The 26,369-nt window shown below is 38.6% G+C and overlaps 2 protein-coding genes and 1 long non-coding RNA gene across 12 annotated transcripts in view; 2 read left to right on the forward strand and 1 right to left on the reverse strand.

Moving 5' to 3' along the window:
• Nucleotides 1–202: 202 nt before the first annotated feature.
• On the forward strand, nt 203–10,973 carry LOC111253896 (uncharacterized). Of its 6 annotated transcripts, none has more exons than XR_015316475.1 (4): nt 203–3,941; nt 4,336–4,391; nt 5,107–8,716; nt 9,852–10,973. It is a non-coding gene; the product is annotated as an uncharacterized LOC111253896 (long non-coding RNA). The 6 variants fall into 6 exon arrangements; XR_015316474.1 differs by having other exon boundaries at nt 3,422–3,941; nt 4,214–4,391; nt 8,324–8,716; XR_002674862.2 differs by lacking the exon at nt 203–3,941 and having other exon boundaries at nt 4,056–4,391; nt 5,107–7,121; nt 8,324–8,716.
• LOC111253895 (organic anion transporter 3-like) lies at nt 9,376–23,561 on the reverse strand. 5 transcript variants are annotated; one of them, XM_022814081.2, is made up of 12 exons: nt 23,396–23,561; nt 22,761–23,051; nt 20,077–20,214; nt 19,256–19,355; nt 18,700–18,803; nt 14,826–14,983; nt 14,129–14,424; nt 13,337–13,431; nt 12,855–13,069; nt 12,030–12,208; nt 11,685–11,820; nt 9,376–10,115 (listed from the first exon to the last, which is right to left on the reverse strand). In XM_022814081.2, exons 2-12 carry the CDS (start codon nt 22,910–22,912, stop codon nt 9,961–9,963), a joined length of 1,728 nt encoding a protein of 575 aa, XP_022669816.1. In that variant the 5' UTR covers nt 22,913–23,051; nt 23,396–23,561; the 3' UTR covers nt 9,376–9,960. The 5 variants fall into 5 exon arrangements, with proteins under 5 accessions (XP_022669816.1, XP_022669818.1, XP_086830300.1 ...); XM_022814083.2 differs by having other exon boundaries at nt 23,360–23,561; XM_086974174.1 differs by lacking the exons at nt 22,761–23,051; nt 23,396–23,561 and adding an exon at nt 20,869–20,921.
• LOC111253930 (very long chain fatty acid elongase 7-like) overlaps nt 20,909–26,369 on the forward strand; it is a 31,000-nt gene continuing 25,539 nt past the window's right edge. The window contains exon 1 of the mRNA XM_086974184.1: nt 20,909–20,927. The gene's annotated coding sequence lies outside the window, so the exon portion shown is untranslated. The remainder of the gene's footprint in view (nt 20,928–26,369) is intronic.

Here is a 26,369-nt window from a genome sequence, read left to right on the forward strand (position 1 = left end):
TATATATACATACATATCTATATATATGTGTGTGTGTGTGTATGTGTTCTACATAAAAGCGATTCTCTAGTCCAAAAATGATGGTCCTCATTCCTGGAAGAGTATATAAGACAGAATAATGTGTGTATACGAAGAATATGTCATGTTGTCAATGGCATAACTCTCCACGTAGTTACTAAAAGTGGAAGATTTTTCGCGTTAGCTTATTAGTGGTGATAAATGAAGTACTTCTTTTGTACCATTTACAACAAGTTGCGGTTCTAATCATCGCGTTGTAGGCCGATCCAACAAACACTTCTTTAAAGGAAACTACAGATAGATTTATACGAGTATATATTCGTGGCGGCGATGTAATAGTAAACAGACGAGTAGACCGTCTGGCTGACTAGGCCAAGAATTGGTGTTTGACGAATTGAGCAAAGGAGTTTGAACGTCTGGGCGAAGATCGCACGGTGTCGATCGACCACATAGTATCGAGAGTACGATAGTACTCGCAAGGGACACACCAAGTGCGATCGAATTTGTATACGTGCAACACGACTACAAAGCACGGTTTCGTGGCCGAAAAACTGTAGGACCGCTTCCCTTCAGAAAAAGCCTAGTCGTCTGAACAAATGTGTGTGTGTGTGTGTACTAAACCGCTACTGCTGGGGATCAAGCTTGAGTACAGTAAGTTGACGACTAACGTTAAAAAAGCCGTAAAATCGGTTACTTCTTCAAATTTCATTACAGCGGCTGGCGTGGACTTATGCATCGACTTAGTTCGAATATTTTGAAATTATACGCCGAATGGTCCTGACACTAGGTTCGACAAGCGCACTCAGCCGTTGGTTGTGATTGTTCTGAGGGAGAGCCTATATAGGAGACCGCAATTGTGTTGACTTGAAAGCGATGGCATTCAACGTGGATCCACCAACCCGTACGTCTGCTGTCAAAAATACCACCCTCAGTGCATCGGTCATAACGCATTAACTAACCAGCTCTTGGTGGGAAGCGACGATATGGACGCTGTAGGAAAGACGCGTATGGATTCATACGCATTGACTGCACACTATGTCCGACCAGTTCAAGAAATCACAACTAGTCCTGCAAAAATCAGCCGAGGCTTTACTGTATCCAACCTACCATGGAAACCATGCGGACCTAAGCAAACGCGCGCCGCACTCGAACGGACGAACGTAGCTGTGATGTGTGCCGGTGCGAAAAAAAGCCTAGACGTTGACACGCTGAATGTGAAAGATCTGTGTTATTTATTTTATAACTACAAACATTTTCTGCTATCCCTACTATTTGACAATTTTCTGCAGCACACTTTACATTTACTTTTAAGTGTTTTCATTGAATTCTATCTTTTTTCCCGTAATTCGCTTTTCCGCAACTTTTTTTCAGTTGACAATCATTGGTTGATATCCTTAAATTAAACTAGTCTTCTGTAGATAATTGTTCTTTAAACATCGTAATATGTAACTTGTGTTATGTTTCATTTTCAATACATTATATTCGGTTAGAATAACTACACTTAATCTACTTACTGCGACCTCCTCGAGTTCTATATAATTACATCGTATTTATTTACATGAAGTATTGGACAAACACTACTTAGGACTAAGTACTTGATTTTCCACTAAGTTATGCAGCTTCACCGGAGAAGGTAAGGTAGCTGGTATTTTTAGATAGCCTAGTGCCGTACTTTAAGATAAAATTGCACAGGCTGCTTATTTCGCTCGCTCTGTAAATAAGTCAAAGAGAAATTTGATTTTATTAATAATATTTATGGGTGCGCCATAGGCCGATGAGCATACTTTGTGTATGATGTAATGTTTTCATGTCAATATCACTACTTGTTTGAAATTATGGGGTATATATACTGATTAAAGATTCTTTTGAGTTCAGTTCATACCAGAAGTATCTACGTTAGCTCGTTTGATGCTGGTGACGATGCTTTGGTTCTACAACGCCTATCTAGTTACCGGTATCGTACTCATTCATTTAAATATCCTGCATGGTGCAAGGGAATGTATTTCCTGGCGGTTATCATCGAAATCGTCGATGTTCCATGTCTCCCATCACTGTATAAACCTCTCAAAACGCATTAGAAAACCAGCCCCATAGAAATGTCCGATTGCCAATCGTAAATACTGGTAAGTTAATTTTTTCGCCAGCAGCCTAATTCGCTATTTTTTCAAACATCATAATAGAAACTAACAGTTATTCTTTTCTGAAAGATAGGTGTTACACAGTAGTAAACAAGGAGTGAGGTCGTCAAAAAAATAGGTTAATCAAGGAACGGATGGATACGAAACTCTCTTTGACTGAGCGAACTAGAATCGTTCGCTTGAGTGTTATTACGAGTAAATACGATGTGTGTGATTCAAGAGGTTAGTGTTATTATTTCTCAAGTCATTGAGGCTGTTAGAACAAAGGAATATAATACCAAAATCAGGCGAATGCTCACCGTGCGCTATAGTCACCTAAAATCTCTCTACCCGTATTATCTACTCGTAACGCCTTTCAATATTAAGGTGGATCGAATACATTTTTGAATTTTTAAGGGAGACCGGAAAAGGGGAATTCAATATTGGGAGTATGTGATTCGTTTGTGCATTTTCTATTATCTATATATTATTTACTTTTATTTATTTAACAACAAGCGAAGCCTTATTTAGGACCCTACAAACGGTGTCTAACGAATATGTTTTCCACCGTAATCGATCAGTAACTTTAACTCCAACAGGAAATTGCATTGTTTCTTTTTACGAAAATGCCACTAATAAATGACATAATGATATCGTTGTGATTGTATTCGTGGTTTTCGTGTTTCCGTGTGAAAAATTTAATATTTTAGTGGAATCTTTCAGTCCGCATGGAACGTCCCCGTCCGTAGCTCAGAGAGCAAGTGATCTTCATAAACTTAAATTATTGTTATTATTATTAATTAATATGTCATGTTTCATCATTAAAAAATCGTGTTTTGTATAATCTTGTTTTATATATTGCATTTACACATAAGATATCCGCTTTACTTTGCTTATTCACCCACGTAGATTATGACTTCAAGACTTCGTGTTTCTTTGCGTTAATAACTCAGAGGTCTGAACGCACAGTTTGCAAGGGTCGTGACTTCTATGGGTGCGACTGTTCAGGGTGGGTATGTTAGAATAACCATTTAAAATGCGCGAAAGAGTCACAATAGTAACTATTGTGACTCTTTCTAGTGCTGTCATTTTTTTTGATGATCGAGGTCTTCGTTCGTCCGTTGGATCGTTCCTGGGATAGATTAGGTCTAACAATTAGGCTAACAGCGCACAATATAAATTACTATCAGATGCTGTGTTCTTTTCTCCCTATCTCCAGTCACCAGATGGCGTAACGTATGCTTGGGTGTTTTTAAAGCAATATTTAAGGGTGAGGGTTCTGTGGTGTCTCGGAGCGGCAATCACGCGAGCGGTTGCCAAGCGCCAAGCTAACAGTTTTTACAGAAATCTCAACTGCCGTTATGCATTCGAATCTAGACCAGAACGTGTCCCTACAATTAGTATTTATCAACATATGTTATTCACGAAGCTATCACGGGGACTTACTTTATAAAACTTTCATTATCAGTGAGGTCTACTCCAATACGGCTGCCAGCATAGCTGCTTTCAATTTGAAAACGGACCTTCTTAAGTGTCTTTGTTGTTAATAGGCTTCGAGATAAAATATTCTCTTTACTGCTACGTCGTAAATCTTTGGTGTCATGGAATTCGACTTAGAAATAAAAAATGAGTGCCCCTTTTTTAACGCAGCAGAACCTTTTATAAAAGAAAGAAAACTGTTTCTAATTACTATATTTTGAAATATCGAAATCGGAACAAACAAAATTTATCCTAGTACACCGTACTAGTCGAATTTCGCTTCAAGATGTTTGCTCTAATTTCCCATTACGCAACAACGTCTTTAAGGTGAAGTGGCGTCAAAAACGGTGCTCTTTGTTTCTCCAGTTCTTTAGGGCAGTTCTCGCTCTACGTACTAATGTGGATCGGGAAGTGCTCAACCCTCTTAGCGGCAAGGTCAAGAAATTTGTTACTTTTAATGCTTGTTTTTTTTCAACCAATAAAGTAGCACATTATGCTTCATATGAAATTAGGAGTTTCGGGATAATGCTCTCCGAGTGTGTTATTTCCTATTGATTTGAGTTACATTAGCGTAGTGTATGACTGGCTTGAATCAACAGATTGCACCAGATTCCGTCCGTACCTGTCAAGGTTATAATAGAATTGCCATACTATTTTTACGATTTTCGATCGCTGCGTTACCCAACTTCAAATATTATCTTTTTTGATATTTTCCAATAAGAGGACAACGTTCGTATTTGGTTATCCCGTGAATGGCAAGGCAACTGAAGAGAGAGGGTGAGTATCGTTTACTTTTGTGTTACTCTATTTAGCTCTGACCCTTCTGCATATGAATGTGTTTTGCGTAGATTATGTATGCGTTCGATGGAGAGGCTTAAACCGAGGATATCTAAAGCGCTCTCCCGCTAAGTCACCACGCCAAGCAATAAATAATAATGATAATACACTTACATGTATATGGCTGCAATCATATTCTGTACGGTGACCCTTATGAAATTGCGCTTTCTTTTAGAACGGCAATGGCTTGCGTAGCGCTAGTTAAAATCTCGATGGTTCATTCGAAGCATGTATATTAAGTACTGCTTAAGTACAAAAATCTTCTAACTAACTCTAGATAGCACAAACTTTTTAAGGCAGCAGATTGCAATAAAAATTCAATTCCAGTAAGCCCGGTATTGTAAGCAAGCTATGAATGTTACCGATCGATTCATACCGATACTTTAGATAGATGTGCCCACACATTTGCAACGTTTTTGACTTAAGGAAAGTTCCTAGAGAGTTCAGAGTATCCCAGAATCATCAGATTATTCTCTTTATAAGCTGGCTAATGAGAAAACTGTAACATCTGATAATTTTCTTTATCATTTAGAAAATGATTCATTTCGATAAAGTGGGCAAAATAGTGCGGTATAAAACGATGTGGAAAACAAAAGGAAAACAGATTTCGGATTCTAAAACTTCACATATAAATGTGCCATTCGGATTATTCAAGAGAAACTCACCACGCTTCGTTCTCGCGGGCAAGAAGCGCACGGAAAATCGTATGCCTCGTGACCAACTATTACAACGAAACGCCCTTCAAACGTATCAATTTCGAAGCTAACGAGTATATCAGACTGTCGTTTTCATTAAGTAAAATTTCGAAACGGCATGCTTACTTCTGGGACAGCATTTTCTGTCATGCTGTCTTTTGTCATATTACCATTTTGTGAAGAAACAGGTAGTTTTCGAAAAGAAATGGAGGGTTTGAAGTAAAGTGTACTAGAATGTAACTTCTAGGTTTAGGACGAAATTGTCTAAAAACACCGTTCCTTTAAAAAGATGTTAAAAAAATTAATAGAAAATTTACTCTTTTTTATTTCAAATCTAACATTCTGTTATGATTTCTGTTTCTGGAACGTTATACTGGTACAGTGAAACTGAAACATTATAAGAACTGCTCATAGAATTGACGCGAAGTGTTTTTGATCTAGGTGGCTTTTTGGTTTATGAAATTTTCTAAAATCATATACAGGTTTTCCCGGTGGTGTCTTTCCTCTTTGCTTTTTTGTAAAAATCTCGCATGTTTGCGGAGTTCTACAACGGTTGTTTTTATCCCTCGAAAGCTTCCTCCGATAGGCACAACAACCAATGCATTGGCAAATATATTTCTTGGAATGGTCTGTATCCAAGGGAAGGTAAACGGCAATTTCTTGTATTATATAACATTTTACAATGTGTTTATTGTAAACATCCTTCGTACTCCTAATCCTTCGAGTTTTTAATTTTGTTATTAGTATTATTGAATCTCCTTCAGTCCTTCTCAACTAGGTTCATCCCTGTAGGTATTGGCACAATTAGAAGCATGTTGCTTTTCTATAACATCGAAGCTCCAATGACGATAAAACCCTTCCTTCTATCAATAAAGCGATCAGAACTGCGCGCTATGAAGATAGGCGCGCCTGCCACTATATCAGGTTCGGCGATGGTAGCATAGATTTTAGTCAGTATCTCGGCTCAGCAGTTCCTTATAACTTTATTTATGAGCGCACCCGCCACAATTAGTATGGCCAAACTTCTGCACCCGGAGACCAAACGCAGACTAACTAATGTGCATGAAATTGGCGTAATTAAAAAGTACAATTAACTATGGAACTTTCAAAGAATCGTGGAAGCCAGAAGAGTTGGCAAATTGTTGTATTTCATTGAAATTATATAAGCCAGTTCGATCCAAATTATATAACTCGGAAATATAGATAAACTAGCTGACGCATATAAAATAAGGTCACTTTGGCGCTATTCAGTACTTTCTAAAGCGATTTTTCTTGTCGTGTCATTGTAGTGATAGTATTAGCTTAGCCTAACGCATATTTTCCAATGCCAAAGCTCTACTTTATCTACTAAATTTATTTAAAGTTGAAAACCCCTTACAACCCAAACGAGTATACATTTACGCAGGACAGTGTTCGTATGTGGAGACATCAGGGACTTTGATGGTTTTTATTTATGTCTACGGATAGTGTTCATTTACATGTTTTTAGCTAAGTACGTAGTGCATTGAAGTTGCGAAGGGCGCAAGTGGTGCCCCCGCAATATTACGAAATCGCAGCCAACTTAATATGCCCCCTCGCGATTTTAGCGTTTCTAAATCAGTTTGTTTACCTCCGCTATCAACGTCGAAATGCTCACGTTCGAATTTAGCAGCAGCTTAATAGAAGTAATGGGCAGATAGCAGCAAAATTGATTAATGAAGATTGATGAATGTGGTGTAACGCTTCGTAGTGTGCGAAATAGTGAGGAAAAACGAAAGCTTATATGCCCTTTAGATTAGCATCCGCTTGGAATAACATGCCGTCTATATGGATATATGCTTATCTATGTATGGCTAACTTTCCTTGTGTTTACTCTGGTAACATATCTTTTCGGGCTTCCTATAGACAATGGTAGGGAATTGCTTGAGCGAACGATTTTACAACATAATCTATTGCATATAGGAAACCTGGGTATACAAAGGACTCTCTTGGAAAGGTAAGCCTCTGTCGTTGCGTTTGCGTGAGTTGCTGTCGTTTTCAACTGTGATTAAATCCCGTAAAGCTATACAGTCCTACGTTCAAGCTTCATATGAGAATCACTCTAAGTTATTAAGCTCAAAATATTTGGTCGGAATTTTCTTTTTTTTTCGTGTTACCGAAACACGTTTTGCACCAAACTTCCACTAAAGGCGTAATGTCTTCTTCATTTCTCGTACTTTCGTCAATTTCCATGTTTTTATTCTTTATGTCAACATCGTTAGTTTGTGCCTACTTGCATAGCCGAAGCTTCTTAAAATCGATTCTTGTATGTGCGTCGTGTAACACATTGTAGGGCTGTCGTGCTATTCGAATGTGCACTATTTGCCTTCACAAATTTTTACAGTATGGGAATTGTATTTGTTGCTCTAATAGCCATGGGTCCTCAGTCAACTGCAGATTTCCCTTAGGGACGGAGTTGATTCTAATAGAGTCGTTGTTGCGGTGCTTCTAAATTCGTTATAATCTATTGCAGTCAGAAAGCAACGGAAGAAAAATGCACCTTAAAAGAAATTTAAATCTATCAGCGCCTTTGCCTATTAGTAGCAGACGAAATTTACGTTACTGAAGATGTTCTGCGCTTAAATGAACTTTTATAGTGCCGCACACTTACGCTACTAAGAGTACTTTTACGCATGATTAGATGTAAACTGTTTGTACCTGTCTCCTTTGCCAAAAATGTCTACGCTATAACAATTATGCTAATATATTTGTTCCATCGTGCCCTACCACGTTAATATGAAAATAGTTCTTCTCTCTGATAAGACGAACAACGGTTTGTATCCTTACAGTTTGCTCATCGACGATTCAAAGTAATAGCAAGCTAATTTTCAATCTAACTTCTTGCGATTGGGGCGCCTATATATTCCGGCACCAGAAACCCACGTTCGTGGCTGCACGCTTCAGTACGACAAAAATTTAGTTTCCATCGATTATTCAAGACAAATGAGGCATAGTGATAATGCCATTATCGTTAGAGTTAAAACTTTAATTTTTGAAAAATGACGTGACTATCCATATAATATCGCCGTAAAAAGCTTACTAATTCTTTAACGGCGAGGGGGAAACTATAGCACAAACAAGTGTAATTAAATTGAGATTTACTGTTCGTTGATTTTTCAGTATTCTTTTAGTATTACTTACGTGAGCGGTCATTTTTAGTGCTAACTTTTCAGGCATTATTGATCTGCTCTTTTGAGACGTGATCGAGCAGGGCACACACATTGAAGCTGGGAGGAAGAAGGAGGGAACTTCGATCTTTTAAAAAGCACCCGAAGACACACCCACTGAACTAAGAATAACAGAGGCGACGATGCGTTTTCAAAGTCAAGCTATAAAATGTCCCTAACATGACTAAGTCGTAAATATGTCCACGGTGCTCAAATACTCGGGCCGTCGTTAGTAAGCTAGCGCAATTCTAATCCGTCGATTGAATGATCACTTCTTAAATGACGCTCGGGTGGAAACCAATGGCTTTTCTCTCTTTTTTTGCTGATTGAGATGACTAAACGATACCTGGTCGTGCTTTTAGACAGTACACCTTGACTACGAAAGGTAATTCTAGAATTTCAGGTCTGAGATCTAGAGGATTGGCGATATTAAAAAAGATAAAAATAAACTATTTTTGTGTGGCGCTGCTTTATCGAGCGCACTAATGTGATTTGATGCTAGCAACTGCATGCATTTACTATAGTTACCAACACAGTTCACTGATCAGATGATCTGACGTCTCTGCACCGATCCGACATTTTTCCTGCAGATTTTCTCGCTAAATATCGGATAGTTGGACAGAGGCACTTACATGATCTCCTTTCCGAGAATCTTTTCATAGCCAGATGCCGTTAGAGTTACCTTTTCATAGGCCGACCAAACAGAAGCCGATTTGAATTGAAAACGTGTACTCACCTGTTCAGAAATGTGTGCGTTCCCTTGTACGACTTCAAATTAATATGATACCGGTGGTACCTTGTAAGATGTAAAAGAAAAATTGGTTTCGACTGACTTTGCTATAAGAGATGCCAAATAGGTGCTATTTTATATATAAGAAAGGCTGAAACCGTGCAACCGGAAAAGCGAGCTGAGGTTAGGTACTTTGAAATAATGTTGCGATATAATAAACTTATTTCTTGATTATTTTTATTTCTGCTGTTAATATAAGTGTTACTCACAAAAAGCACATTGTTATACACTACCATTCATAAGCAAACTGCAACTTAGTATGTAGAAATTTATTCGTTTTATAGTACATTATGTACAGGGATGTGAGTACACGTTTTTACCTCATATAACTAAAGAATCCAACTAAGAGCGATGCGACAGAAGAACTTCGAAACAATAGAAAACCTAAATCTGCACGAGAGGCCCACCAAGCTATAAGAATTACATCATTACGTTGCATCCATGTATGACTGGGACCCATATATATAAACTTCAGTCGTAAATTATTCGCTCTTTGATGTTAAGACCGTTTAAGAAGGCTTATACGATGTCTATATGATCGAAACGAGCCAATTATCAATTGTATGTCGCATTATTTTAAAATCTATCATGGCGCTCACCTGTTTATAGCGTGGTTGTGGATCCTATAAAGAAACATTAGAAAACACTAACAAATGATACAATATAGCTGACAAAATTGTGTAGGAATGCAGTTTTTCTGAAAGCTCATTATCACAAATATTTTCGGCAGGTTGGTGTTTGGAGGAGTTGCGTGTAGATTGCTGAGGCAGCATGAGGGTGGCTACGTCCGCTTGTCAGCTTCTGTTGTTGACGCCCGAAACTAGAGCTCTGAAAAATCCTTACATTTCCGGCGATGTTGAATCCACGGTAGCGGCAGACACTGCAGAGAGCGTGCGTGCTCGGTGCCTGACTGCTGGCGAAACGCCAGTTGCACCCTCAACGTTTTCTGGTGGAGGAGCTCCAGGACAAGCGAATACGCAGCTTCTTGGCAAACCTAAAACAAGGTTTTACAAATCATAAGTTAAGAAAGGCTGATTGAATAATGAACAAATGTTGAACATTGTCCCGCTGCAAGGGCTTGAAGTGGGTGTATATATAATTACCTGCCATTACCTATTACAATTATCAAGTTGATACGCTGCGTCTCTGTGCAAAGACAAGCCAAAATAGCACAACCACTTACATATAGATTCTGAACGTTTTCTTTTCTTCGGAAGAAGTCTTCAATTGTTTCATTTGTATCGATGCGTGGGCAGAGCAGTGTTGATTCCGTTTCATCATTTGGATATGATCAAATGTTTAAATATATGGCTATACCAAGAATTGGTATCGTATAGGAAATTTAATTGCTTAAATTTTGAAAAATAAAATCATGCTTAATTTTAGTTTATGTATCATTGTTAAGCCTATTTGCTACGGTCCGTAAAGTAATATTAAATGAGTTATGTTCTAAAAACATTAAGAGAACCAGGTGCCGTTACCCTTAACACCGGCTGATCACTTTCTAACCATGGGTTTTATGCTGTACCGAAAAGCAGACATAGAACAATCAAGATGAACTTATTAAGGCCAAAGTCGACTGGAACTAAAAATATTAGGCTCTTCTAAAAAGTAAAGCACAATTTGAAAAATGGAGAAAGTTGTTATTGCTAGCTGACAATTGCAGTCGCGTACGACGATGCTTCCATATTGGCTCTGACCATCGGGGCGAGTGCGATCACGACAATGGATTCACATTTAATAATGATCAGTAGAGATCATTCAACAGTAAGCTATTTGTTTTTCGGCTGTCAGTTTCTGCGAAATCAAAATAAATAGAACGGAATATGGAAGTACATCGAATCGCGCAGAACAGTGGCGCTCCCTCTTTTCGTATAAATGCATATCGTTATGTACGAGTAACGATAGTTTTGTTTACTTCTAAGCTTTAAATAAAGCTTGATCCAGTCTCTAGCCTTCATTGTTTTAAAGGCTGTGCCTAGCTTCTATCTTTTTTCTACCGTCATTTACATACTAAATCTGATAATCTAAGTATCTCTCTAGGAATTATGACTCAGAAGAACTGCTTCTTATAATACTTATCAGCAGTTCCCGACTAATTTAGCCCCGTCCGGATTTACTTTCCAAATATATGCCCGTTTTCTGTTAGCATCATAAGTTGAATCCTATCGCTCCTCGTCCTACTCTGCCCTCACTAGCGTTTTACAGAAAAGCTCTAATAAGAATGTTAATGAATTTAGTCCGAGACACATATAGCAAATCTTATAAGGTTATAAAAATTGGTTCCAAGAGAAACTTTCCTTTTCTTGCACCAATTTCGAGAGGTCGAAGAATTATAAATAGTATATGTGTTGTATTCGTAATGAAAAATAAATCCTTGGATAATAGGCAGCACCGATAAAGATCATTATTTGCTTAGTTAAATTAAGGTTCATGAACAAATTCTAGTAAACTGAGTGTCGAACAATGGATCAATAAGAGATGGCGCGTTCGGGAATAAAACTGAGTTCGGGTTAAAGACGAACTGCTACACAATGTAGGAATCAAAATGTTAAGGTCCTACCAGTCATGTTTTCCGCGTCTTCAAGTGTTTCTGGAAGATCTTGGTGAAGCGTCTCCGGTAGAGGAATTGCCATTAAAGCAGTCGATCCCGACACCCCACCAAATATTAGTAGAGGAATATAGGGTCCGTAGTATGCCTAGCGCAAACACAGACAAAATCAAACGTAATGTCGTGATATATGATTTGAGATGAGTAAATTGGTGAAGTAATCTATTAGAGCCTATAATTTACTGTTTTAGCCAAATAGAAAATGCTATTTTTCTTATATATATACTGATACAGTTCGAATCTGACCGTTCCGCTGTTTTCTAGTGATGCCTATTATGTATTATTTACAATACTAACCAGCATAACGATTTGAGAGCTGAGAAATTTTCCAATTGAACCAAATGCCTGACGCACAGAAAGGATTTGAGAACGTATTTCCGTCGGATATATTTCGGCCGCATAAAGATAACCAACATTATAGGCCATCGTCAACGCAAAGCGTCCTACCATCAGTAGTACGAACATCATCGTGAACTCTGTAAACGTATCCAGAAATAAGAACTCAGACGGTTGGTATGAATTTGGCTTTCAAATCATATAATAAGCAAGCGGTTGTTTTCATTTTCAATTATGCTAAAATTAGTTTTTCTCTATTTCTAAATATACGATACAGTAATGAGCCATTCACACCAAATAACGACTTCGTACGCACGAATCAGACTAGATCTTTAATTAGTTATTTAACTGATTGCCCTAGTTTCCTTCTCTGTAGATTGCAAAATGTCTATCTTCTACCCATCGCCATTATACACCCAATCTAGAACAACCTAGTGTAACATATTGACGTGGCTGAGTGTGCTTTTCGCGCAAGCATAAAATACCACCTTTTTGCCTTCATCGAGCTCGTTCATGTTGTACTAGGACATCTGTCCTAGTATACTCATCACATACTTAACTATTTCCGATCACTTTTATCCTAGTGATAAAATTCACAGAACACTCATGTTATAACTATATCGAAGTTTACAACTTCGTTTCAAGCTTAGCGCCAATTTATCCTTTCTCCAAAAATGCTTAAAAGATAGACAATGAAATTTCATGAATAGGTCCAGTATTTTATTATCCTAAGCATTGTCCTCAACCAACTAATACACTTGAACTTGGCACGTTTACGCCCCTTACCGTACGGCAGACAGCCAATCACAAAATAGGCTACAGATGACAGCATGTAGAACAGCACCATAGAAGGCTTGCGCCCCCAAAAATCAGCCAAGGGCATCGCAACAGCCGTCGCCAAAATATCAACTCCATTCGTTGCTGATGTCATCAAGAAGGGCGAGGGAGTTACCTGAGCTGCATAAAGTTGTCCGGCAGAGTAGACTAGGCATGCATTTACCCTAAATCAGAAATCACAAACATTTATTTCACTCTATACACATACATTGAAAAGCATAGTGTCGAAAGTTTTAGACTCCTAGGTACAGAGTGTCACTCGAACAGACTTAGATTAAAAACCCTGAACTCAACCTTTAAAAAAAAACTTGAACTTTTTTGGGAGTGGCTTGTTAATACTCAGGTTATAAAATGAACTTTGATGATAGTGCCAACGAAGACCCTACTCTACCTGTTGAAATTGAGCATATTGAAAGAGAATTTCAATTTACCAAATAAAGAAGGTGAGAAGAATATTTCTGCGGAGACGTGGGTACTTCCAGATAGCCAGCACGTTCATCTGATTTTTCTTTTCACTAATCGGCAGCTGAAAATACATAACATATAATAATAACAATACACCAACTAAATGTCAGTCGTTTTACTATAAATTAGATAAACACATACACGGCCCAAGCTAGCTTTTCAAACCCATCCTAGAATGGGGTTTTCACCGTGCACGCAGCCTCCGCACACTGCTGCAGAGAGCAAATCTTCAGAGATGTCTCTCCTTTTTGCTACACTGAGTTCTTATGACGAATTTTAGCCGAAACCGATCGGTGGGCCCTTCCAGTAACTTTAAAGCTTCGAAAGTTAGAGGCATAGTTGTCTTTGATATTGAATCTGCATATCTTTTACGTTTTTGACTACTCTACAAACTTCCGTCTACGGAGAAACGCTTGCAGTTATCTTACGAAGCACTAAATTAAATCGGATATCTTTATCTGAGTGGCTAATGCGCACCACCTTTAAACGCGTTGCCATGGTGGACCTGAAAAGAGGACCGACATTTTGGGAATAGAAAAAATGAAAGCGGTGTCCTTGCAGACAGCGCTTCCTGATATTATCGTACTATTGTACCCTCACCTATTATTTGTCGAGATAGTTAATTTTAAAGACGACCAATTCGAAGAAAGCATCTATAGAGTAGAAAATGAACCAATAAGGCATCATTTTATTGTTATTTTTAGTATTATTTATCATTATGCTTATTAGGCAAATAACGGAACGCGTATTATGCTCACTTCGAGAGTGTCGAATGCGTTTGGATCTACTCTATTTCCATTCCAGCGAGCGATTTTATGAAGAATTTGTTTGGTCTCTTCTAGTTTTCCTTTGGATAGCAGCCACCGTGAACTTTCAGGTATAAAGTAGGAAAGGGGAGCGGCAATGCAGCATGGCACAACATTGAGCAGTTGGAGCGTACGCCAGTACCCGGATGCGTACGCTATCCAGGGTACGAAAACTCCCACCACAGGGTAAACGAACCGGAAGGCCGAGAGAACCAACATCCGACGTTGCTTCGGAACGTATTCGACAGCTGGAAAGCGAGCGTCGGTCGAACGATAGAAGGATATTAAATGAAACGCCAACATTTCCAATACGCAGGTCTAGTAACGATCGTTCAAGGTACTTTAAGAGTGAAATAAATTACAACAGGCCAATGGGTCTCCTGTACTTCTTGCACTGGTTTTATCTATTTATCTGAATTACATTGGTACGATGTGCATCTTGTGGTTATTGATGTGAATTTACAAAGTGCGTTTGCTCTCGGCTCAGTGTGTGCGAAACTAGATCCATCTAAATAACCGAACCAGTATAAAATGATAACGCACTATGTTGTGCGGGCTGGTTCAAACTCCATTGTTTTTACCGGTACAATAGGATTGCACACCATAGTGAATCGTACTGATGTAAACTTTTGAACATCTAGATACATACCGAGTACAAAAGGTGTGATACTGATCGACAACAGAACAAATCCCATGACGAACCGTGTGATTACAAACAGCTCAAATGAACCTCCGCTGAAGTAGGTGAAAATTCCAGTGAGTCCTGCCAACGCATACGTCACGAACATCACAGGAACCCGGCCCACGCTGTTTAGTGGTGACGTTGAAAATAGAAAAAAAAAAAACATTTTTGATTTTGTCACCGTACTATATGTTTAAAGCACATTTTTTGTCAGTATTAGGAGATGGTGTAGTGGTTACGTTGCCACCTATCATGCTGGAGGATCGAGTTCGGATTAATGTACTGCAAACCGACTGGCTCATGGAAGTCTTGAAAGGCGAGTCATCCAGATCTCCGAAGTTAAATTACCTAAAAGTGAGCAAAGTAATAATACCGGAACGAAATCCTCTGGTGTGGCTGTCACATAAAAGATAGTATTAGATTCGTATGGAAAAAAGGCCAAGTTAAAGCCTGAACGTACAGGGCATAATGCATCTAATAAAATAGCAAAAAAAGAAAAATAGAGAATTTCTCCAAGGCCCTCAAATGTTTCGTTTCTGTTTAAACCGATCCTGGTTATAAGGGTATGCTGCATTGCATACTCATACGGCTTACATATAATTGAAATCAGTTTGTTTAATACGCTATGTCGCCACTTCATTTCTATTCAGCAACACCCTCGGTTCGCTCGCGCTCGTACAGGGTTGCTATTGCTGAAATCACTATATTTCATTGGAATAAATAGAACGATCACTGCATCTTTTTACCCCTAGTTTGTCTTGTAGAACTTTCTATAGGACTCTCTATAGAATTCGATGATTTAGTCCCCGAAAGATTCATTGGACCCGATTAATGCGAATCGCTTTCAAAGAGACGTGGACCTCTAGTGAAAAAAATCTAGAAAACGAAGAAAAGTCCATTCGGTAATTCATTTTTTTCTCAGAAATAGATCAGATTAATTTTTTCCTGACACGTTTTTTGGCCTGGTATGCGAATGACGAAGTCGTGTTGTAGAAACGTTGTTTTCATTTTACGAGCCGTTGCAGTGTACGCATTTTTGCTTGCTATATATATATATTATAGCGTATCGAAATAGACGAGTTTATCTATCTAATGCTTTACTTCTAAGGCTACATATATAAACAACACCATATATTTTAACAGAATTATTCGTAAGTGCTAGAAGTGTTTTTCTTGATAGTTATTCTTGTTCAATATAAACGGCAGTCATGCCTTTAATCAAAGGCCCAAACTTGCAGCTGGTAGCTTGCCAAAAAGCCCTAACAGTGCAAGAGCTACAAATGGCCAAAAACCTCAGAAGGAAAAAAAATATTCTTTTTCTTAAAAAAGCACCTGATTTCTATAGCAAAAGCCTAGCTGTATGAGTTTGATTTCGCTTGAGTGAGAATCGCTTGAATTGATATGTACTGAGATGATTTTTTGAGCAATTTTTCTCACTATTCATAACGAAAAAATTCAATATTAAAAATCAAAATCGAAATAACTCAATAGCCACTTTGATGACTTTCCAAGCCTCTTAAATCTAAACCCTATTGAGGATCTTGTTAGAAGGTCCTCAATAGGGTCTGTGAAATTTTTCAGCAACCGGTTAACAAGTGGTGATAATATAAACCGTCGATTTTGGGTAAAAAGTGAAACTTTTACCCGAAATCAACGCGATTCGTCCAGCTTTGCCTATATGCCAAAGATTCATTTGCCATGACGGGCCCTAGGAAAACTGGCTTCTGTCTGCTGCTAGGTATAGCGAATAAGCGCAGTCCTGCTGACGGAACGCTCACCCGCCGAAACGTTCCTCAATTCGGCCGCACCCTCGTTTAGGCGCATCGTATACTTAGAGTAGGCAAGTAATGTTCTTTGATTTATTTGTCTACTTGTTGTACTATTTTATCAGCATATTCGTACAGTTTATTATTATTTTTATTAGTGGCTCGCGTTACTATGTCAAAAGTTGTCCACGTCAACCCTTGCCCAGTTGTTTTGCTGTTTACGCGTCGCTACATACATACATATATAACAATAACATTATATATATGTATACTCTATTGTTATTGGTGGTTAAAGCTTTTCAACAAGGGGCGCACGTTCCGTTTTGCGCTCACGGACAAAAGTCATCAGATGGACAGAGGCCTACTGCTAACTAATGCAAAAACATGTTTCTAATCACTGTGTTGGCCGTGGTCTAATTTTTCGTTTATCTTTTTCATAAGGAGATTGTCATGGACAGAACAGAACATCTCTATTTCAGCCACAAATCTGTTTATTAAAATCTTAAATAGGAATATGCAACCCGCAATGGGTGTTTCGAGGAAAACCCATGAAAGAGCGCAACCAATGAAAGGGTGTTTACATCTCAAAAAACATTGCCAACCGAAGCCGAATGGTCGATCAGAGAAGGGTCTAGGGTCCGCCATGGAGTTGACGGGCACTAAAAGAATGCAGCAGCAGCAGCAGCAGCAGCAGCAGCAGCAGCAGTAGCAGCAGCAGCAGTAGCAGCAGCAGCAGTAGCAGCAGCAGTAGCAGTAGCAGTAGCGCAGCAGCAGTAGCAGTAGCAGTAGCAGCAGTAGCAGTAGCAGTAGCAGTAGCAGCAGCAGCAGCAGCAGCAGCAGCAGCAGCAGCAGCAGCAGTAGCAGTAGCAGTAGCAGTAGCAGTAGCAGTAGCAGTAGCAGCAGCAGCAGCAGCAGCAGCAGCAGCAGCAGCAGCAGCAGCAGCAGCAGCAGCAGCAGCAGCAGCAGCAGCAGCAGCAGCAGCAGGAGTCTTATCTGAACGAAACTATTGCTAGACTTAATAGAAACTAGATAGTCGTGATAACATGCTCATTAATGACCTCCTGCTTCGAATCATAGCTGCAGATTGTTGCTGCAGATTGCATTAGCCCTAGAGCCGCGATTAATTAAAGAATTAATTAATTAATAAGATTAATTAACTAAAGCTGCGATCATACTAGTATGGAAAGGCATGTGGACACGAGGAAATTCGAACCACTGCCCAGCGAGCATGTCTCATTTAATTCTGTACTAGCGCGTCATCATTACAATCAAACCAAAAGTCGTTTTTTTCCGGTTAGACAACGAACGCGCGTACACACACGCTCTACCTCTTAGAGCTAAGATTAAAAGCTAGAGAGCTACCTAAAATCCGATATGTGTGATTATTTACTATTTGATCGATCGATATTTTCCAATTTCAACATCTGTAACAGGACCTTTTATGAAACTCTGATTGTACGTTCCATAAATATACCAGAGACTCAACCCTTGAAGGAAAAGTTTCAATAAATATGAAGAAAAAAAAAAATGTATCTCACTACTACTCGAGTAAGTCATGTTTCTGCTTCGATAAATAATTTCTGCCTCGGACGCGTGCGTCTTTGGGCGCTCACTGGTTTTTAGTTTAAACTCTGCGATGCAATGCGGCCGAAACGGGTTGAGAAGGGAGAGGTTGCGATTGTATAAATGTAGATTTTAAAAGAATCGTCAATGCTTATTTAAGACAAAAAAATAAAGTAGTTGCTATTATTGAAATGTGCTTCATACTTGGTTGAAGCAGTGATTCTTATTTTCGAGCGATTATTGAAGCTGCGGGCTGTGAGTCGCTTATGGTCTATCCTGTGGCACTGGAAAATTAATGCATTTGTTGAAAGAAACCTTTCAAAAGACCATCAATTCGAGCTTAGCATTTTTGTGCTAAACTAAATTGAAAGTTAACATTAGTTTAAGGTGACACGATGGCCATGGCTCAATATTTGGCACAGTTACTTGGATGGAAGCATTATGAAGCTCGACTTATGGCATATGGATTTTTTCTCTTGTTAAAAGATGTCCATGATATTGAACGTACTTACATGTCTCCAATATGCCCGATGGCAAGTACTCCTATGGACATTGAAGCAAAGAACACGGAGTTCGCGATGTAGGCTTTATACGTGTCTCCACAGACCCAATCGTTCTGCGAAACAGAAAAGCGTTACTGTCCTAAACGTAAAAAACAATATATATATATATATATATATATATATATATATAAATGGAGCACACTTAACGTTTAGTCCTAGAGAAACGTCCAAGCATCGCATCAAAAACGTTAATAGCAAGCCGCAAACAAATCTGTTCATAACATTTTCGAAGTACTTCTCAGTCGTTAGACACAATATACGGAATTTCATTGGTTCAACTCTCTTTAAATCGAAAAAGTTTTGTACTTTTTTATATGTCTAGAAAATGTGTATGGCCTGTATTGTTCAGCCTTCAACTTGGTTCAACAGATTTCTGCTTTAAGTTAATAACTAATTGAAGCTGTTTGTATCTTTACGGTTTTGCAGTTCAATGCATACATCTAGTTCGCTGCGCGCCAACCAAAGAAATTTGATGTGTTATGTGTGTGTATATACTCTTGATTACCTCACTAATGATAGTTGGGTAGACGTTTGAGTAGTCGTATACGTAACCATATTTGCATGGCATCACTTTTGAGCTGTCATTAAACTCCGGCCATCGAGACCTGTAGAAATATTAGTGCTAGAAATACTCATAGGCCTACGGAAATGATCAGTACCACACAAATTGTCATGTTTATTTACATTAATTCATAGTGATTTGAATATCTTCGGCCAACATGGCCGACACGCCTTACGAATTAGCGCTCAACCGCTAGAAATCTGAAGCTTTATGGCTACCGTTGACACATGGTTCGCTATTATCATCGCGATCATGACGGGCGACATATTTCGAAAACGTAGATAGCAAACAGCGAACTGTTTATAATTCATTCTTATAGGTTTGCTAGCTCAGTTCTATGATGGAGCACGGTGGATAGGGCACGTGAGGAAGTGAGGAGATGAGCTATGAATGGTATTCGTTTTGACGAATCTAATGATCGTAGTTCCTGAACTTGTTTCAGACAAAGGGGAGCGTGAGCGAATATATCAGAGACAAAAACCATGGAGGTTTACTAAGTCAAAGAGAACTGAATCAGTGCTAGCCACAGATGACAACTGAGTTCAAACTTAAGTCAGTGTTTGCTAGCGTTGTATGCCTTACATTCGGAACAATACGATCACAACGACTATCCTTACCTTTACATTACTTTGATATAACACATTTGTTTAGTCTCATAAAATACTACCTGGTAGCTGACTCCAGAGTCGTTGTCATAACTAGTCTGTGAAAACACTTGCCGTTTTCGGACTTTTCGTATAATTTTATAGGAAGGGAAAACTTACGCATCCCATGATTCCCAGTTGTAATCATACATTTTGCATTTTGAATAATGATAGTGATCGGAGTGCTTCAGAGGTATTGAATAGTTTTTAATTTGTTCTTGAGTGTAGCCACGTATCTCAAGGTACGGATTCTTACACCTGTAATTTATTATAAAAAAAAAAAAAAATTATTGCTAAATGAAGTTGTACTGATATTGTTTAGTATAGAGGTTTCTGTCACCTGCCATTTTGTACAAATGTAATTGCGGGGACCAATATATACTCCGAACAACCTAACGCAGCTTCCCCTCGACTAATCTGCTTCGATATAAATTTGCGCAGAACCGAAACAATTATTTTACAGCTTGTTTTGAAGATCCTTTGGAATATTACCCATATGATGACTCCAGCTAGAATTACTTTATGGATTCTAAAGAATCTTTTGTATACACGTATGGGCAAAAGCAAAATCGGTCGGCAGTCGTAGCCGAGGTGAGGCAGCACTAATGGGTAAAGGAAAATGAACAAGAAACAGACCTAAAGCTACTCATGTGCAAAAAAATCTAGGTACATGACATTAATCCAAAATCTAGCCATCTATGAAAAAAACAAGGTATCGTTTAATCCTTTGTAAACATTCTACAGTTTTAGATTACCACGGCTGCTTTTAGTTCATACTTCATACATAGGTTCTTATTATTTAACAAAAAATCTCTAAAAAAAAAAGAGTGTATTTGTTCGAGATTACGATCTAGGCACTTCTTTCTGGTAATAGAACTTCATTTTTTTTCGGTGCATAAAGTATTATCTTACAGTCTTGAAGACGCGTCGCATCTATGGGGAATCAATCAAACGACAGGATGACTCCCAAGGTATGTTTACTGTCGAGCGACAGAGAACACGTCATTAGGCCGTACTATTACATCTGAAACACGTATCTGATTTATGGAAGCTACTGTTTATAAGATTCATGACATTCATTCCTTCATTATTATTATTACGTAGTTAATAAGTTTTTATTAGCTATTATATGTCTGCTGGGACAATATTTAGGTAAAAGGATGTACCATATACTGCAATGTGGCGAACTAAACGCGCACAACTTGAAGCTCTTCCTGTTTGCCCCTAGATAAAAATCCATTTTTCATTGATCAGAATCGCACTAGACCTTCGCTTGTATTAAGCTGCCTTGGCTTAGAGTGAATCTTCCAATACGGTATATGAAACGAATCGTCTATATTATTCATTATTATCAAGACAGTGTAATAGGCAGCTTGATAATTGGACCTATACATATTTACGGGCGGAAAAATTATATGTTCCCAAATTAGGACAATTTTACATTTTGGATTTATGAGCCTAAGTTTGAAGGGTACATCCATTTTCAAACCCTAAGAGTAGCGCCTGAAAGATATGGCCGTGGTCAGATAGATGGCTGTTCCGTGCATTAATGTTACTTCATGAAGCCAACTGTGACCAAAATTCGACAAACTAAGGATCTGAATTTGCACTAAAGAGCGTAGTAAGTAATTTCAGATCAAACTTATTTCAACTATTTGGTATTACACATATGTTCATATTTATCGTGATTGATAGCGATTGGCCGTTCGATCTGTGGAAGTCTAACGATGAAGGCTATTTACAAAACTGGCGGGTCTGGAGTCTTATATTTATACGTTTGTACGAGTAAAAGCTTTGGTCGCTGATAGTCCACATTTTTCCACTTCCCCCATCACGGCACCCTTCGCAATCAGATCGATTCAACAACAGCTTTAAGAAAAAGTTAACGAACAGAGCAGAAAAAATACAAATAACGACCTTTATTTGTATACACAGAGTGAACCAAAGGCCATTAAAGAATCACTTAACTCCTGACTCACCTGGTAGCATATACTACGAGCTATTGCTCGTATTGGATATTTTATTATAATTAATTGTATGCTCATATTTTAATTGTGAAGCTCAATTAGACGAGGGTGCTCTGCCCTTAATCAATGTCACCATGTTATCCTCATCGTCAAAGCTCAAAAAGGAAACACGTTTTAATCGGTAGGCCAGATCTTCTCATAGAAGAGAAGTTATATCAGTGTTGTTACCTCGAGAAGACACATACACTAGTAGTTCCTGAATAGAAAAAACAACGGAAATCGCTGTCTGGACATTTGAACGAAACGAATTGCTAGCAATTGTTTCCGAGTATTGTTGTTCCTTTTCTGCATTTTAAAGCTGATTCTGTTACAAGGTCCTCCTCATGTGCAGTGCTTTGAAATTCGCTACCGCTCTCAAAATCTGAGTGATACAGGCACTCTAACACTCTGCGTATTGTTATTTGTGTATAGAAATCAATTTTAGATGGTCAGTTACCAGCGCTATAGGTAGCCTTTGAAGGGTAGTTAGAAGTTTGCCTTAGCATATGGCTTACTCAGCGAAGAGCTTGGTTTGCATAGGGTGAGCTGAACGTATTCCTATTTGTATGTTTATGATCTGGACAATGATGTACCCGCTTAAATGGATCTTCGCATAATAAAATAGTTTGGCAAAGGTTAAATTGTTTCAGTAAGATAATTAGTCCTCGTAGAAACGAACGATCCTGTGTCGTACAGGATGTATAGGTTCTCCGATATATTCTCCGATATCTAAATAGATACGTTAGATAAAACTCTATTTTTTTGTTCATTGAAAACAAAATTGGATCGTATACTCACCAGTGCGGAGGCTCGAGGAGCGTAAAAATGTGTACTGAAAGAGGTATAACACGCAGTGGCACTACAAGCAAACACAGATAGAAGATGAGAAAGTACTGGAAACGTCCGAAGCTGCCCACCTGGTCCAGAGCTTGCTCGAAAGTCATGGACATGTTTGGGCCTCTGTGATCGCCCTTTCGTACACCAAATTAAATTAGCCGCCAATAGATTTACACATGGGCGTTTGCTTACTTACATCGAGGATCTGCTAGGATTATCTTTTATGATTCGTATGGTTATTTCCTTCGTCCGCTGTAAACAGTTTTTGGTAGAAGGAATTATTCGGTAGCAGTAAATATTGTATTAAGTCCCTGTTCATATATCATAGGGTACGCCTTTTCAAAATTCAACTAGTTGCAAATCCGGTAGAGTGTTTCGCTAGCGTCCATAAGGGCTTAATTTAAGTTACTTCGATTGACTAGCTTCTAGGCTTCAGGCCATATATACCGTCGAAAACTTAACGGGCTTCACAAAAGCTACGTGCGTCGTTCTCGATATAATTCGTTCGCCAATTATAGCTATTTCAGTAAACGTTTTGCTCCAGTCATATATGTTGTCACCTCCAGAAGTGTTCCGCTGTCATAATGGAACTGTACCGTTGATCAGTCGGGGGTCAAAACGTGCGACAAGAAAGGTGTGCCGATACCCCAGCGATTGCCGAGCGACTAACCCTAGGCTTTTGGTCCAGGCAACTAACGGGACACCGGAGTTTATAGACGGGCACGCAGTTGATGCTGGAACGAACGATGCTATTGCTACTATTGCTACCACTATCACTATCATCATCATCGTCGTCGTCGTCGTCGCCTCTATTAAGCCGCTGTAAAATGCGCTAATGGAGGGGCGCACTGTCCTAAACAAGTCCGGTTTGTCCGGCGGTTCCGCAAGGACATTTACCCTGCTGATCGTAAATCTTCGCTGAGCAGATTTCGCGGCCTAGCAGTTCAGTGAAGTATCGGGGCATCAATAGTGAGAGATTATCATTTATTACATGTCTATGATTCTTCCTTAATCGAAACTGGACAAAACCTTGAATGGTAAAGTTATTATTCGTCAACCAATTGTGGACTCTTGGTTTTTAAAAGTTGGTTTTTACATAAAATAAATCTAAGAGATTTTCTCTAAAAATGTATATATAAAAAAGTGTACGATAGGGTTCCCCTAATTACCTGTTAGACGGATCGTAAGGAGAAGAAAGACTGCACACACACATATACGTATAAATAAAGTACTTTTTATATACTTATGTGAAATTTACCTGATAGAAGTGCTTAAAATACAATGTAGAGACGTCGAAATGCAATCGGAATGTGTCGATTATATGTCCGAGGTGACTTTTCTCTCGAGTAATGCGATCGGAACCTGCCCAAGCCTCGATATGACGGAACCGATTCAACACACACCTAACTATACCTGGGCGATACTAAATATTATTATTATTATTTTTTTTGCTATCTATTGTAATTGTGTTGAAAGGAAAGCAGCCCAGCGAACGCACTTTGTCGGAAATCGAAATGCCACTTTAAATTTCTTTTATAATTGGTTAATTATTGGTTGACTAATTCACTGCACTGGTGACGGTTTGACAATTAAACGTTTTGCACCCAGTAGCAAACTTTGTCTCAGTATAATTGTTTAAAGTCCACTTTGTGGGCGGGCATAGCCTAAGAAATTTTTCCAAACTGAAACTGGAGCGCACTTCTAGCTCTTCTCCGCACGCTCGTGCTGAGCCAAAACGTGCATAAATGAAGTTAAGGAAGTTCATAAAGGACAATCTGATACGGCTGGCCCCAGGAAAGGCCGTTTGTTGTCACGCTCTCTGATTGAAATGGTGCCGCAGATGTTGTATGTGTAATAACGCTAATTTCAACTCGCAGTTATATTCACAGTGAGATTAAGAACGAGTGTACACTAGGACCTGAAAGAACTTGCCGAATCACTTATCTGAACGAAAGGCCTACACTTAACTTATTAACTTAGGGCGATCCGAAAAAGATGCTCTTTTTATAGTGTCAGATTCATGAACGATTTATATAAAAAACATAACACAGACAAACACACATACACACGATATATCTTTGGGAGGGCCACAGGAAAGAAAAGGAAACGGTTTTCTTTTCAATGAATTAATTCGCCGTTTTACTGTAGTTTTTTTTTTTTTTTTTTTAATATATATTAGTACGCGCACACTCAAAAAACATGTTCGTTTAACTTTAGGACTATCAAACATTTTATCGTTTTATGACAAATTCATTGCAGCACATTCACACCAATATATACGTACGCTGGTTACAGCTTTGGCTGATGAGTTCCTGTAAAGCAGTCAAGTAACTTTGAAAAAATGATCCAGTACCGATTATCCCCTATGAATCATTATGAATCTAACCTGCGTACAGAAAACATTAAAACATCGCAATTCAGCGAGATACTAGTCAAACTTAAGCTAATTATATTGTAACTAAACTCTGACGCCTCATGGCATCGATATTCCTTTAGTACATATTTAACTACTAGTCTACATTTAAAGACAACAGGGGCAAAAAGATTCTGAAGTTGGATGTTTTGAAAACTTTAAGCTTAACTTATTTCCCATCTCGTTTTTTCCCCACTCACTGTTGGGTTCGCACTCTCTACTGTTCTCGTCTTCTGTACCATGGATCATAAGCAAGAGTTAGATAATATGATCTCTATCATCGGTAACTTATCCGAAACAACCGCTAACCTGAACCATTTCAGAAAATTCAAATAAGGAGGAATCATTGAAGTGGTCTTGTTTCAAAGGGCAGCCAAACTACTGCTTGAACAATGAGAGATAGCAACTATATGAGATTCAATAGATACTGTCAGACCTCCACTATAGACAAAACTATAGATATAGTTCGCAGAGGCAGATAAAAAAAATTTTAATCCCCGGAAATAAAAAGGTGGCCAACTGTCCAACGTCATTCCATTGTTACATAATGCCTATAAAGCAAAGACTACGTTAACCATAAACCATCACTCTTAGAATAGAACGAAACGAGGATTTATTTTCACATCTATTGTGTGTAACTTAGATTGCCGATACTCGGTATAACTCTTAGAATAAAATCGTCAATGAAGTAATCTGTGTACTAGAGCTTAAGTCTTGTCTAGAGTGATTCACTTACTTATTCCACTAAAAAAGTTAGTTTTGCAGCTTCAGATCTGGCAATAGATTCTGTGCTTGGATTCGACCTTCTTTTGAATTGAACCCACGACGATCTAAATTTTGAATATCATTTTGCATTGGTCCTCACGTCAGCAACAATTGTACCTTACAGAAGCATTAGAAGTCCTATAGTGACATTGCTCCTGTTCATATTGTGTCCGCTCATAACCCCTTGTGGCCTTTACTATATATTTATCGTTTACGTGTACATTAAATGAACGATTTTTGTTTGTTCTATTCACTCTGATAACTTGGTCATTAGGACGGTTTGTGTCTGTTTGCTATTGACCAAAGCGGATATCGAGAGAAATACACCTGTTAGGTGGAGGGGAGGATAGGTACATTTCGTCTAAAGCTGGCGTCCTCGAGACGTTCTATTT

Source organism: Varroa destructor, unplaced genomic scaffold (assembly GCF_002443255.2).
Source record: "Varroa destructor unplaced genomic scaffold, Vdes_3.0 BEIS01000007.1, whole genome shotgun sequence".
In the NCBI taxonomy this organism is placed as follows: Eukaryota; Metazoa; Arthropoda; class Arachnida; order Mesostigmata; family Varroidae; genus Varroa; species Varroa destructor.

Coding starts and splice junctions, on each gene's coding strand:
- LOC111253895 (XM_022814081.2), bottom strand. CDS start 22,912: ATGTCCATGACTTTCGAGCAAGCTCTGGACCAGGTGGGCAGCTTCGGA. Junction 20,215..22,760: donor CTCCTCGAGCCTCCGCACTG/GTGAGTATACGA, acceptor AATAAATTACAG/GTGTAAGAATCCGTACCTTG. Junction 14,984..18,699: donor ATCGGGCATATTGGAGACAT/GTAAGTACGTTC, acceptor ACCACTAAACAG/CGTGGGCCGGGTTCCTGTGA.